The sequence below is a fragment of the Mirounga angustirostris genome, unplaced genomic scaffold (genome assembly GCF_029215605.1).
Source record: "Mirounga angustirostris isolate CCGP_5_RB_7025 unplaced genomic scaffold, mMirAng1.0.hap1 SCAF_4, whole genome shotgun sequence".
Lineage (NCBI taxonomy): Eukaryota > Metazoa > Chordata > Mammalia > Carnivora > Phocidae > Mirounga > Mirounga angustirostris.
In genome coordinates this window covers 161,989,759-162,003,994 of record NW_026991712.1, presented here as the reverse complement: position 1 = coordinate 162,003,994, position 14,236 = coordinate 161,989,759, and the positions used below count along the sequence as shown (strand labels likewise).

General features: G+C 55.5%; 1 protein-coding gene across 1 annotated transcript in view; it reads right to left on the bottom strand.

Annotated features, from left to right (window-relative positions):
- The window catches only part of GRIK3 (glutamate ionotropic receptor kainate type subunit 3), a 220,924-nt gene that overhangs the window by 70,264 nt on the left and 136,424 nt on the right, over positions 1-14,236 (bottom strand). The window contains exons 3-5 of the mRNA XM_045898073.2: positions 11,037-11,294; positions 4,112-4,293; positions 1,511-1,564 (exon numbers count right to left, since the gene is read on the bottom strand). Of these exons, the coding sequence (XP_045754029.1) occupies positions 1,511-1,564; positions 4,112-4,293; positions 11,037-11,294 (494 nt within the window). The remainder of the gene's footprint in view (positions 1-1,510; positions 1,565-4,111; positions 4,294-11,036; positions 11,295-14,236) is intronic.

The following is a 14,236-nucleotide window of genomic DNA, read 5'->3' as shown; positions in this document are numbered from 1 at the left end:
TTCCAGAATCCTTTTCTCCCAACATGACTCCCAGCAGATGCCCAGATCTGAGCCCTGGATCAGGAGCTCTGCCAAGGGCACAGAGTACAGTGGGTGGGGAAGAAAGAGCGGTGTGCTGGTAAATGCTTAGTAACCAGCTCTCGGTGGAGGGGAGGTTACAAACCCTTATTTGTAGTATTTGCCAACTTCTGTGGTATGAATATTCCTTCCACCAAGGCCGACTCCCAAGCTACCTCCGCACTATCACTGAACGTGGATTTGGGAGCAGATGACTGTAATGGGCTCTAGCAATCAGTCAGATTGAGCCAGCCTCAGCTCTCCAGTGAAGAGCTAACCTGCCTCTTGGCCTTTGGTTATGCTGTTCCATCTGTGTAGAATACTCTTCCTCTCTCTCCTTGGTGAACTCCTACTGATGCTTCAAGGTCCTGTTTAAGCATCTGCCTTCCTGCCTCAAATTACCTTCTGCCAACCCCTCCACACCGGGTGTCTCCTTCCACCGTGTGCCACGGCCACGTGTCCAGGCCTGGGATGGCACACACCTGCGAAGGAGCTAGACGTGGAGGTGCGGACCACACAGGACGGGAGCTCCTCCAGGGAGGGGCCTCCGTGCCAGGCATCATGAGACCCTCACCGGAGCCCAGGCGCTGGGGAAGGAGGGTTACCTGGGTGCCAGATGGATGAGGGAACGCAGAAGCCTGTTGGGCTGGAGCAAGGCGGACGAGGAGAGCGGGAGCCTGTTTCATGGCCAGGAAATCAGTGCCCCAGAACCGGGCTGGGTGGAAGAGTCCACCCAGGGCCCCAGCGAAGCGCTAGAACGTCTGCTCCAGGGCAGGGAGGCTGTGTGTGGGTGCCCCTTTGGCACAAGGATCTCTTCATTCTGCTGATTTCAGGCCACAACTAATTATCCTAATGGGTTTAAATGGCCCTAAATGTTCTCTGAGTTTGGACAGGACCCATCTGGAGCCCGCAGGTGGGCTGGCCCAGCTGACAGAGAGTGGGCAGACTTCAGGACGGATGCTGCAGGAATCCAAAGCAGCATTTCCTGTTGTTGCGTGGGGACTGAGACATCCGTGGGGAAGCGTGTGGGCTGGGAGTCGAGGGTCATCTTAATAAGAGCAGCTAATACTTGCATCGGTCTTCACACAAATCAGGCACTGCTCTCAGCATTGTACTTTCTGAGCTCATAATTCTAGGAGGTAGAAGCTATTATCGCACCCATTTTGCAGACGAAGAGACTGAGGCAGGGAGGTTAATGACTGGCTACTCATCAGAGGGGCTTGTGTTGACATAGGTAGGTCTAGACTCACTGCCCTGAGTCACAACTCGAGGACATTTCTCAACGTGGGCGGGCCACGAAGATGTCTCTGGGCCCTTGCCTGGGGCCACACCTACAGCCTTAGGAAGCAAGGCCAGCCTGAGTCTCCTCCAGCTGCCGCAACGGTCCCCACCTGGCTGACCTTGTTCTGAGGGGACCCACCCTGACCCGTGCCAGGACCCAGAGGTACGTTACCAGCGTGGTGAAGATGAAGTGGTAGTATTCGGTCATCATGCCCATGGCCATGGCCTGCGGGAGAGCAGAGCATCATCAGTCCACAGGGGGTACCCGAGAAGCCCCCTCCCGATCTGCACCCCAGCAGGGAGGACCAGACTGGCGGGGGTTCGGAGGAGGTGGGCCACTTGGAGTGGGATGTCCTCGAGACCACCTCCCCGAAGTAACAATGACTGGCTAGCAGATGACAGTGCGTTTTGCACTGGAGTGTGCAGCCAAGTCACCCGGGACAGATTCAAATGCAGAATCTTGGGGCGCCTGGGTGGATCAGTCAGTTAGGCACCTGCCTTTGGCTCAGATCAGGATCCTGGGGTCCTGGGATGGAGTCCCCGCATTGGGCTCCCGACTCAGCAGAGTCTGCTTGTCCCTCTCCCTATGCTCTCTCACTGTCTCTCTCTCTCAAAAAAATAAATAAATAAATAAAATCTTTTTTAAAAAAATGCAGAATCTTGGGCCATACTCTGCATGCAAAGATTCCAAATTCCGCAGGGCCAGGCTGGGCCCAGTTGTCTGGCTTTTCCGTGAGCATCTCCAGGCCTGCCACACTTAGAGAAATGCTGTTGGAGTTAGCCCCAGACTGCCTTCTGTCCTGGCTCCAGAGAGAGGTGTGCGGAAGCCCAGCCCTCCCCAGCCCAGCCAGGCCCGAGGAGGAGAGGCTTTGCTTGGGCTGAGCCTCCCTGGAGGTGGAGACAGCCTGGCTTCCCTGGTCCAGCTGACCACCAGGCAGGCTGCTCGGCTGCTGTGGAATTATTACTATGTAATTACTCTGATGATACATTATGCTATGTATCATCACGAACCCTGCATTACCTTCATTTACATATTTTATTAGAAACCTATAATCTATAATATTAACGACCATAATGCACTTTCCACAGAGTTCTTCAGAAGGCCGGGCCCCCTAAGTGCTCTGGAGGAGAAATACCCCGGGGTCAGGTACATTTGGAAAGTGCCGCTCATTCTCTCGCCCTCTTAGAGATTCACAACCCACATCAGCAAGTTAGACGCTCAGACCAGACCTCTGTCAGCAGCCGCGATCACCTTTGCGGAGTTCAGTGTTCAGCGGAGCATACCGTCTCCTTAACTCTGGAAGTTTTCAAGTCAGGCAGGTGTGGGAGTAAATTCTCTCTTTCTGGCTGGATGACCTCAGGCCCCTTCCTTTCCCTGTGAGCCTCAGTTTCCTCACCTGTAAGCTGGGCATGATAGCCGTTGCCACCTGCCCCGGGGGCGCTAAGTGAGGGGCTCCAGGTACCCGGCACACGGTCACTCCTCAGTGTGACCAGCCAGGGTTGTGGCTGTCTTTGTTACTCTGTTACCCGTGCCAGGAAGAAAAGGGAAGCGCTAAGCTCTGGCCGTCGCCCAGGGAGGAGGGGTGAGGGGTCTCTGGGGAGCATAAGTCTCCTCCACAGTGACACCACAGATACCCCACACCCAGTGCCGGACACTGGGCTACACTCTCTCCTTGCCTCATCTCAACAGAATCCTCCGCCACGGGCTAAGGTAGGGATCACTGGCTGTGGCTACAGAGGAGGGGATGACACGGGGCCTCCTTGATCTTGGGCACACAACACCCAAGGGCAGAAGCGAGATTCAAACCCCCAAGCGAGCTCTTTAACCTCCTGGGGGTGAGGGAGGCTGGGGGGAAGACACTGGCTCCCAGGCCGCCTGGGCACCCCTTGCAGGGCCCGACTGGAGGGTGGGACTTGGGAACCCCCTAGCCCCTCCGGGACTTGAACACTCCTATCCAGGCTCGGCACCTAGCCCCCTGCACTGCCTGTGTCTCCTCCCCACCACCTGCATCTCGCAAGGCCATGACTTAGAGCTCCACAGAAGGCCTCGTTCAATCACCAGGGACGCTTTCTGGGACCATGTAATTTGCCTTTTACACAAAGCACTGGCACAAATGTGAATGGTTTGGGTTTCAGCTGCGGCACCCTCCACGAAGGTTGTGGGCGATTTTGCTGTTGATTTCTTAGGTAGCTGGCAGAGACGGCTCTTGTCCCTAGCATGCCATGCTGGGCTGTGTCTGGAAAGGAACAGAGGCCTATCCAGGACCGAGAGCCATTTCCCTCCCCCACAGTCACTGCAGAGTCGAGCAGATGGTGCGGGGAACTTCAATAAACCTCCTAGTAGCCAGAGAGTATCAGCAAGTGCTGCGGGCTATGGGGAACGCATCACCGGCGAGCCAGTGAGGCCCCCCTGGGCCTGTTCCTGCCACCCCGAGGCCTCCCAGCACTCCCCGCAGTGTTCTGTCCTGTGCGGCTTCCGGCTCCTCTCGGCAGCCCCAGCCTCCCACCCGCAGCCTCAGCACTGATGCAACAGCCTCCAGGCGCCAGGCTAGGCTCAGCCCTGGCATCACCCCACCCTCGCGCTGGCTCAGACCTTGAAGACCACACTGGGTCCACTCTGCGGCTGCCGAGAAACCGCCAGACCGAAACAGAGCTGGGCTCCACCTGAGCTCTGGCCACCTCCTGGTGGGGTGCGGGGTGGGGGGAGGGGGCAGGCAGATCCCGCCCATCCCTTCCATTGCCCCATCCCCCAGGCTGGCCAGCACTCACGCACCTGCTTGAGGATCTGGGCGGCCATGGTGTGGCTACAGTCGAAGATGATGCGAAATTCCCTGCCCCGCTTCATCTCTTTGAGCAGGGGGCGCGAGTCGTCGGAGTCAAGGGGCAGCTGGCGGATCTTCAGGCGGATGTTGTACCTCGACGGGGCCATGATGAGCTCCTGCAGTCGGATGAGCCCTGGGAGGCCCCGGGGTGCAAGAGACACACGTGTGCACACAGGTAAACACAGCTGGCAGCCTCCACGGGCTCGGGTGTGTGCTTAGGCCTGTGGCCGCACCCACAGACATGGATGCGTGGCCCACGGAGCTCTGGGCAGGTGCGTGGACACAGCCACGTGGGTCCAGACACGGGCACCAGAACGCTCGGGTACAGCCATGTGCACGAGGCTGCACACACCTGCACACACCCATGGATTTGTATGCACATACAAACACATATTTAGAGGGGCATGCATGCTGATGTAGACACACGCCTGGGCTTCGTTCCACATGTAAATCAAGGCCTCTGCACGCACAGACACACATACACACATACAGATTCAACAGTAGGCACAGACAGCAAATTCCCACTGACCCCACACCCACGCACTCCCCTCTAAACTCGAATGCATTCACAGATTTACGGAGCCCAAACCAGAGGGCACCCCTCTTCATCACCCCACCTGTGACATTGGGAAGCAGGGAACCTGCCTCCAGGATGTGGGCACAAGTGAAGGCTCCGAGGTTCAGCTGTACCAACCGTTGGACCGTGTAAGACAAAGTGGAGCTGCGCCCCCAACCCAAGGGCAGGCTGCCTCAGTAAACCTGACCGATTTTTCCAGGCTCCGGGCAACCACCTCCTCCATGAAGCCCACCCCTACCGCTCTGTCTAAACAAGACACCCCCTCCCCCCCCAGTGGCCTCCTCCCTCAGCACTAGCCTCCTCTGGCCTTGTCTCACTCCCTCGTCCTGCCATGGGTTCCTTAATCTCATGGGCCGGGTCCCCACAGCCCCTAGCACCGGGCCTGGCACTTAGATGATGCACAGCACAAATCCCCATAACTGAATTGACTTACTGTTTTTTTCTTCCCACACTGAAAAATCCATCCTCCACCTTGGCATTTTGCAAAACCACTTAACCTGGGGACTTCCAGGGAAAACTGAATGTCACTTCCTGGAGACAAATGGCTTACTTAGGTCTAATTAAGTTCATTTCCGTCGCTATTTCACGGTCCATTCTTGCTGACTGCCCTCTGTTTAGCCTGGGAGCAAGACTGCTTGCTGCCCTCGATACCCCTCCCCACTCAGGGAGGGGCTGAGCCAGCAGGGGCCAGGGTCCCACTGGGCTGCCCGCCCACACTCAGGGCTCAGGGTCTGTGTCCTGACGGCACTGTCCACTCAGCCATGCTCTATTGCCCCACAAAGAGCATTCTGCTTCTCCTTTGGGGAGAAACTCCTCCCCCATACTCAGACTGTGTGACTTGGAAGGGGTCCATCCCTAGCTCTCGGGGCACAGCATGTGGCCCCAGCCTGGCCAATCAGCACCCACATTCCTCTAGGCATAGGGGTAGGCTCAGAGCTGGGTAGGTGACGCCAGTTGGTCCTATCAGATGACTTCCAAAAATGGTGCCAGAGCAGCCGGTAAGAGATACACCCTTTTCCACTTACCTCCAAATAGGGAGGAAGCAAATCTAGGCATCACCACATAGAACCGGAGAAGGATTCCAACACGGCAGAAGTCAGGACAAATAAGTCCGAATGATACCCATTTGAGCCTCTGGATCAAACAGTACCTGAAGCTAAAATGACTCTTAAACCTGCCAGTAAAGGCAGCCAATCAAATCCACTCTCCCTCCCCCTTTTTTTGGTTAAGGCAGTTTGCTCTGGATTAAAGCTTGCAATCAACTATTGTCGTGTCCCCTATCTGGACAAAGTCCCCCCACACAGACCGCCTACTTTGAGAGCCTTCCAACAGAGCCTCTGGGCTTCCAAAGCCATTTCTGACACAAATGCCTGGATCTGTTCAACTTCTCCTTCCCATTCTGGAGGGCTGGACATCAGGAAAGCCATCTGGCGTACATCATTCCCCTCTGCTGAGGAGGACAGAGATATATCCTTGTGACCTAAGCCTCCCAAGGAGCTCCCAAACAGGCTTTGCCACGGCCACCGGCATCAGGATCCCCCAGCCCCCTGGAAGGTCTCAGACCCAAGTGTATGGGCTGGCGAAGGGCTCTGGAGTCCTGGAGTGGTCTGGATCTAACAGGGGCCCCAGTGCTTCCCAATACCAGACTTGACAGGGAGGAGGAAGGGGCCATCAGCTGACCTGCGCAAGGGAGAGAGGGGCCACAACCTCTTCTGGAACACACACCAGCCTTACCCTCCCTCCCCAACTCACCCCAGAAATTCTCAGTTGGGCTGAATGATGCTGCCCACTCACACTTCTTAGCCTGGGAGGCTCCCCGCCTTCACTTTGCTCCCACTTGCTCAGTGTTCAGAGTCATGCGTGGCATCAGCAGGCACGTGAGCTTTGGGGATCCAGGAAGTGAGGACAGGGACAGCCTGCACGCTGGAGCATGAGGCTACCAGAGTCTTCTTGTCAGCCAAGTGCATTGCCCCGTGTAATACACAGTGACCCACATTTTCCAGCAGGAAATGTCAGACCTTCTCCTCATCAGTGTATTCCCAAAGGAGACCAGAGGCTCATAGCCCACCCCAGCAGAGGACGAGGCTCTTGGCTTGCCCGAGATGAGCCTTCCTTCCTGGCTGCTTCCCTAATCAATCTCTCTCAAAATATCTGCAGTGAATCATGGTTGTTAGAATCCTGCTTTTCACTTACAAAGCACTTCTGCTTTCATTACCCTATTTAAAATCTCCCTGTCCTAGAAGGCATGTAGACTAGGGGCTTTTGTTCCAATGTACAGACAAAGAAACTGAGGCCCACAGAGGTTAAGTGACCACCTCAAGGTTCTGCAGATCGCTAGCTGTGGGATCAAGATTCGAGACCCAACCTTCTGGCTCTTAGGCTGCGGCCCTTTTCTCCATCTCAGCTTTTTCTAAGACCCTTCCTTTCACTCTTGACATGAATTTGCCTTTGTGCGCAGATTAGGTTACGAAGGTGACCACTGGTTCCTATAATTTAATCATTTGTAATATTCTCTGACTGATGATCCGGCATCCTGAAACCATGTGCCAAACTAATGATCAAAGTTGTTTACATTCCTATCATCCCTGTGTTTTGGTGGGTACACAAAATCATATTGTAATCCCTCCAACCAAACCTCCAATCAAACCCCAACATCTGTGTTTCGCTTCCTGCCCCATAGAGGACAGGCCCACCTAACAAATCCCACCCATCATCATCTAGGCTATCGTATGGTCATGAAGTAATGGAAGGCTCTAGAACAAAAAAAGCTCTTGCCCATGCTTTCCTCTTGCTCCTGTCTCCTGACTAACCCTGGTGCTTCTCCATGAGGCTGTGGCTCCCCCTGATTCTAGGGAACTGTAACAACTCTCAACGGCACTGACCTCTCCGTGTCATCACGCAGTCATCCTTGCCCCTGGGATCCCAGGCACACTTAAAAAGAGTTCTCTCTGCAGTCGATTGCAGGGATGACCTGAATTCTTCACCCCACCCTGTAGCTACACCCTTCGCTACGTAACTTTGCAGTGACCTCCAACTGTGGGCAGGTGACCTGCCCCACTCAGGACACTGGGCTCCAGCACGCGTAACCTGTGTTGGCCAATGGTGTATCAGCAGGCGTGCCACAATTCGACAGTGGAAACAGAAGTGCACCCTGGGTCTCTTCTTTTGCACCCTCTCCCATTGTCATGACAATATGCCTGGGCTAGCCTGATGCTGCCGGTCATCTCCACCAACAGTCAAATGACCCCCGGGCAGGGGAGCGATCCATCTGAGACCAGAACCACCACCTGGCCAAGCTCAGCCAATCAGTGAGCCCACAGACTTGGGAGCTAAACATATGCGTGGTATTCGAAGCCATTAAGTTTTGGGGGGTGGCTGGAGACACAGCATCAATGTAGAAGTATCATAGAGACCGGTGTGCCCCCTTCTAACGTGCTAAGAGAACCGTGATTTTGTTCGGGTGGCCTGGTGCCAGTCCCCAGAGCTGACTGGTGATTGGTTAAGAGCCAGTCAGGGGCGCTCCCTTTCCTATCGGACTATGCTTGGGGTAGTAGGCACGGACTCAGTCTGCCGTCCAGGACGGTCTGCTGGAAGGTTTCTAGACAAATTTTCCTCCTTGATAAGAGGCAGGAGTCACATTAGGAAAAATCTCTTTGGCTCCTGCCTCTTTCCTTCTATTTCCTAGGGTGTTGGCACGTGAGGATGGGCTGCTTGGAGCTGTAGCAGCTCTATTTTGACCGTGAGAGAGAAAACCAAGAGAACTGCAGGGATACTGACCCAGTGCCCCGGACTCTGTTGAGCTGCTAAGCCAGCCCTGGAATGGCCCCTCTTCAGACTTCTTGTCCTTCAGAGAACGAAGTGCCTATTGCTCGAGTCAGTGGGAACTGGGTTGTCTGTGACCCCAGCCAGAACATCCGAATGCACACAGCCCCCAAAGCCCACTATGAAGTGCTTCCCACTCGGAGGGGGGGGCGGTTGAGGACTCACTAGTTGTCCCTTTGAAATAGCCTGCTTCTGGGAGTACACCTCTTACCACCCACCAGTCCTCATCAAAGTCATCTTACTATTTGACTGAATCCAACCCTGAATCCCTACTACCCAGTGTGTTCTTGACCAAACGGGCTCCATCCTGGACTCCCCTGTGTTTTTAAATGTAATTGAACCGAATTGAAAATCAAGTTGAATTAAACTCTAATTAAATCCTGGAAGAAAGGGTGTTCTAGGCACTGGTAAGGGTGAAGAAATGAAGATGGAATCCCTTCTCTTCTGAGAAGCTAATCATGCTGGGGGAGAGTGCGTGTCCACCCAGAGGCGACTGGGCATGCCAGGCCACCCCAGCAAATAATCAAGGGATGCGCTCGTACGGTTAGGGCGAAGGCACTGGAGAGCAGGGAGCTCCAGAAGGTAGCATCAGCTCTGAGCAGCCTCATCCACCCTCTGCAAAGCCTCTGCCCCCACCCCCTCCAGTCCGGAGGCCCCAGGACCGCGGGGCCGTGGTCCGCACCAGCGTCTCTTCTGACTGTTCTGTGTTCAGCTACACACTCTCACGTCCAGTTCTTCCCTTCCATCCTGGCCCCGAGTTCTCTTCCAGGCAGCCCCTCCAATCCCGGCCTCCTCTGTCCCTGCCTGCATCGGCGGCCACCCCCCGAGTGTGTCCTTTCCCTGCCACGCGCCCCGTGCGATGTCATCACAGTCACCTTCGGGAACTCTGCTTTCATTATTCCACTTCTTTGCTCAACAACACTCAGTGCGCCTTGGCTGCTTCCAAGGTCAAGTGTGAACTCTGAAGCCAGACAGCGGAACCCTCGCGCAGCCTGATACGCTCGGTTTCTCTGACCTTTAGCTCCCACCTTCCGAACTTGAATCTTCTCCCCCCGCCAGGCCGTGCTCTCGAGGAGGCTGCCACGCACGATCCCGCCGCCTCAGTTTTTGCTCACGCTGTCCCCGCAGCCAGTGCTGCCCTCATGCCTGCTCTGTCTGTCTGTCCATCCTCGAGGCCCCGCTCATGTCTCTTTTCCTCTGTCAGCCCAGATTAGCCAAGGCTGCAGGGCTTCCTCTTCCCGAGTGCCTTGGCCCTGACTGTATGTACCCGGCACTTGATTCTTAGCTCTAGTGGCCTGGAATGACCAGTGACCACTGGGTGCCCGCTCACGTCCCTACGCTAGGATTCACTCCTCCAAAAACGATGGGATCGCCACATCCTCCTTCTTCTCCCTTACCAGCGCCCGGCACTCTCTTCCTGCAATATTTAATTACAATTTATTTCATCTCGATTTTTAATTCAATTCAATTCAGTTCAGTTCCACAAGCATTTGAAAACATCTAGGTTGTACCAGGCCCTGTTCTAAATCCTGGAGGCCCACAAGGCTCATGGTCTGGGCAAGGAAGCGGGCTCAAAACCACACAATCCTACCCAGCAGTGTCCTAACACAGATCATCTAACAGGGCTGCCAAAACGCTGGCCGTCACCTGGAACGGGGTACTCATGCCCCTCAATGGCAGACAGCTCATGCTGGGGGCAGTGAGCGGGGGTGGGGGTCTCTGCCCGCCACGATCTCCTGTCTGGTACTGTGAGCATAGCAGGAACGCAATAGATGCTTGTAGAATCCCAAGTTAAATAGACACCTTTTCTGAGGGATTCTCTCCCCAGGATTCCCACTCCCCATTAGGAGGTAATCAAGAGCTGACACAGAATCACAGGCTGCAGAGAGCTGGAGGGCTCTTTCCAGGCTGGATGCTATAGATCTTGACTTGACACATGGGCAGAGAAGGGCCAGATGGGTTAAGAGACTTGCCAAGGTCACTCTCTCTTAAGAGGCCAGGCTAAGAAATGTCTTGGGACTTGAGTCTTTTGAAAGAAAGAGGAAGAGGGGAAACAGCTCTGTGCTATTCAGCTAGTAAGTGTCACAGTCAGCACAGTCCCCAGCCCTGTGTGTCCAGAGCCTGCGCCCGTAGCTGGCTCAGAGCTGCCCACGTTCGCTGCAGACGGGAATGTGAGTCTGAGAGAGCGGGGCAGGTGTGGGCACGGCTGCAGGAGGGAGTGCGGGTGCTGCGTGCAGACATGAGCATGCTACAGGGGGGTGGAGGTGGGAGTGTGGGGAAGGTGTGGGGCGGGCGAGAGGCGAGTGGCTGGCGCGCCCAGGGCTGCGAGGGAGTGCAGGGGCGAGTGGCCGGGGGAGCTGCTCGGCTCGGGTGTGAGTGTGCCCCCTCCCCCAAGGGCAGCTGCACTGGGCGAGTAGATCCTGGGGCTCTACCTCCCTCACCCCCTGCTCTCAGCCCAGCCAGGCCTGGCTACCCACCTGTACCGTCATCGTAGACCACGGTGGCCGATCGCCACTTGAGGTACTGGACCAGGTCGAGGATGGCGTGGCTGAGGGAGGCGTAGTCGGGGTAGAGGTTCACGTAGAAGGTGTCCTTGTTGTCCAGTGGGTGGTGTTTCCAGCGCAGCTGGATGTGGGGCACCTCCAGGGCATTGCAGATGGACTGGACGGCGTTGGTGCAAGAGCCCTGTGACGGCCCGAAGATCGCCACCACTCCCAGGGCCAGCTGGTCACAGGCTGCAAGGGGGGAGGGGGGGAGGCGCGGGGTCAGTGCTGGGCCTCGTCAGGCAGGGGGGGCGAACAGCTACTGGAACCTTCTGAGGGCAGATGAATGAGGCTCCTTCAGAATCTCAGCTTCCTCCTCTGGAAGCCAGGGCTGCAACCGCCCTGCCTCGTGGATCATAGGAAGGTCGAGCGAGATCACGCGTGGGAGACCCTCAGCACAGCCCGTGAAACAGAGACGGGGATTACTTTTGGTGCTATCATCACTGTGCTGAGCACCCCCAGTTCTGGACCCAGCCCTGTTCTGGGCGGTGGGGGTCGGGGGGAAGGCTGAGAAACAGGTGGGATGAAACACCACCACCGTGGCGACTGTGAAACCTCCAGCCCCAGCCTGTTCCCCAAAGTTCAAGGTGCTCATCGCCCCTCTCGCCGGACACCACCCCATGCATGTCCAGGATGCATCTCAGACTGAACGTGTCCCAAACACAACCCCCTCTCCTCCTCCAGCCTCCCCTCCTCAGTAAACCAGCTCCACCATCCCAGTGCTCAGGCCCCGAACCCTGGCTTCCTCTCGACTCCTCTCATTCTCTCCTATCCCACTTCCCAATCCTGCTGTGTCGCCTTTGGAATGTGCCAGAATCAGAACTTCTCGCCACCGCCACCATCCTCCTCTGCGTGCATTACTGCCGGAGCGTCCTCACCGGCCCCAGCTTCCTCAGGGACTCTCCCTACTTTTTACCTCTCCCAGCCTCAGGTGGTGACATCACTCCTTTGCTCCAAAGGCTCCAGTTTCACTCGGTCTAAAAGCCAAAGACCTTACGGTGACAGATGAGGCCCTGCTGGCTGCAGTTCCTCCCCACCCCTGTCCCACTCCTGTCCCCATCACCACCACCACTTTCCTGACTTCATCTCCCATCCTTCTCTCCCTTCCTCACAGCACTCAAGCCCCACTGATTTCCATGATGCTCCTCAAACACGCTAAGCACACTACTGCCTCAGGGCCTTTGCACTTGCTGTCCCTTCTAGCTGAAGTGCTCTTTGCTCAGGTAGCTCCATGACTCCCTCCTTCCCTTCCCTCAGGTCTCTGCATCCATGTGGTCCTACTAAAGAAGCATCCCTTGCCCAACCCATAATAAGAGTCCCTCTCCAGCCAGACTCCCGAAACCCCATACCTTGCTTTTTTTCTTTATTTATTAAATGACCACCAGAAGTCTTGTTCATTTGTTGACTTTCTCCTCCCACTAGAATGTAAGTACAAAAAGCAGCAAGGGCTTGATCTATGTTGCTATGGCTGTATCAACAATAAAGAGTACCTGAATAGTACCTAAACGTGCTCAAAGCAGTACTTGGTCTGAGCCTCTGCTGAGTGAGTGAGTATTGACTCCCTGCCTTCAGTTTGCATTCTTGCGGGAGGCCCAGGGGCTCAGGCAGGTCAGACGGCAGATGCTTCTGGGGAGGGCAAACACCGGTGGGCACAGCAGAGCTTTGAACGAGCAGCCCCAGAGCAGCTCGGGCTCAAAGGGCAGGCACAGGCTCACATAGGGATTGTGCCTGAAAGATCCTTAAAGTGGGACCTTTCAGGGGCAGTCAGGGGAAGGGCTCCCCAGGAACTCTCGCCCTTTCTTCTGGCAACTGTCTCTGATTTTCCTTCGGGCTCCTGTCTTTTCCACTCCCAGTGCCTTAGACGCTGGCCTCCTTCAGGCCCCAGTCACTGGGTTGGAGGGTGGTTATGTGACCAGTCAGAGCCAATGGGAAGCCATGCGACCTCACATCGGGAAGGTAGCACTCTCCCTCTGCAAGGAGACGTTGGGGGAGAGAAGATCTGGAGGTGTGGTAGCCACCCTGTGCTCACAAACAAAGTGCAGTGCTTGTCTGGGAATGGAGTCACTATGCAGGTGAGCAGAGCCAAAGGAGAGTAAGAAATAAGAGCCCCCGGTCAAGTGCAACCTTGGACCTTGGGTACATGAACTGATACGTTCTCTTTTTGCTCAAGTCACTTAGGATTTGGTGTTTTGTCACTTGCAGCCAGAGGAGCCCTAACCGATCTATCAATAAAGTGGCAGCAAAACTCACCAGCCTGCGGCCACAAGAATGATGTTATGTGCACACTTAGGAACATATGGTGCGTGTAGGAGGAGACAAGACACAGTCCCTAAGCATCGATGGGCGGTGGATTCAGACATGTCCTGGCTGCCCCAACGGCCTCTGGGAATGACGTACTCAGCTCAGCCACCCTTAAGATTTGCAGGGCCCCAGACAGGAGTATAAATGGAGGCCCACACACTATGTGGCTCAATATTAAATGTAAGTCAAGCTAACAAACGGTTATATAAAACGCACCCTTTCCTCCTACCCTGACAAATACACTTTCCTAACAACTGGAAAATCAGGTGGGCATGGAGACTTCCCATACACAGAGATGTGGGGAGGGGTGGTACCAGCTCCCACCTTGCCCCCTCTCTTTTACTGCTGGCTCTGCCCTGAACCATAAGGAGGACTGCACTCTCCATGTAGACACCCCACCCCTATGTCTGAGCTCTGTCCATACCCCTGCAAACAGCTGCCCTTTGCTCACCCCTGGAAAGGGTTTAGGAGTGTGACCCTTGAAGTCTGGCTTTCCCTCTGGAGAACCACCCAGGGAAGAGGCTCATGCAGGCCTGGAGGTGGGTTCAGGGCCAACTGGGTAGGAAATTCAGGGTTCTAGATACTTGGAGCAAAGATTAGAAGGGCAGGGCACAGGCTTCTGCTAGGCAAGTGCCCTTAGTCCCACTAACCCTTTGTCCTGGGAGGAGACACTGACCAGAGGAGAGCAAGGGCAGCCCCCATAAAGCACAGACCCAGGGAAAGGCGCCCTCTTGCCTGGGCCAATGGTGGTACCAATGGATCCAGAGATGTAGTGTGGTTTTCAGTTGATCAGAGTGGGTGGTCTTCAGGGTATTTTTCTCTTCTTCATGGGA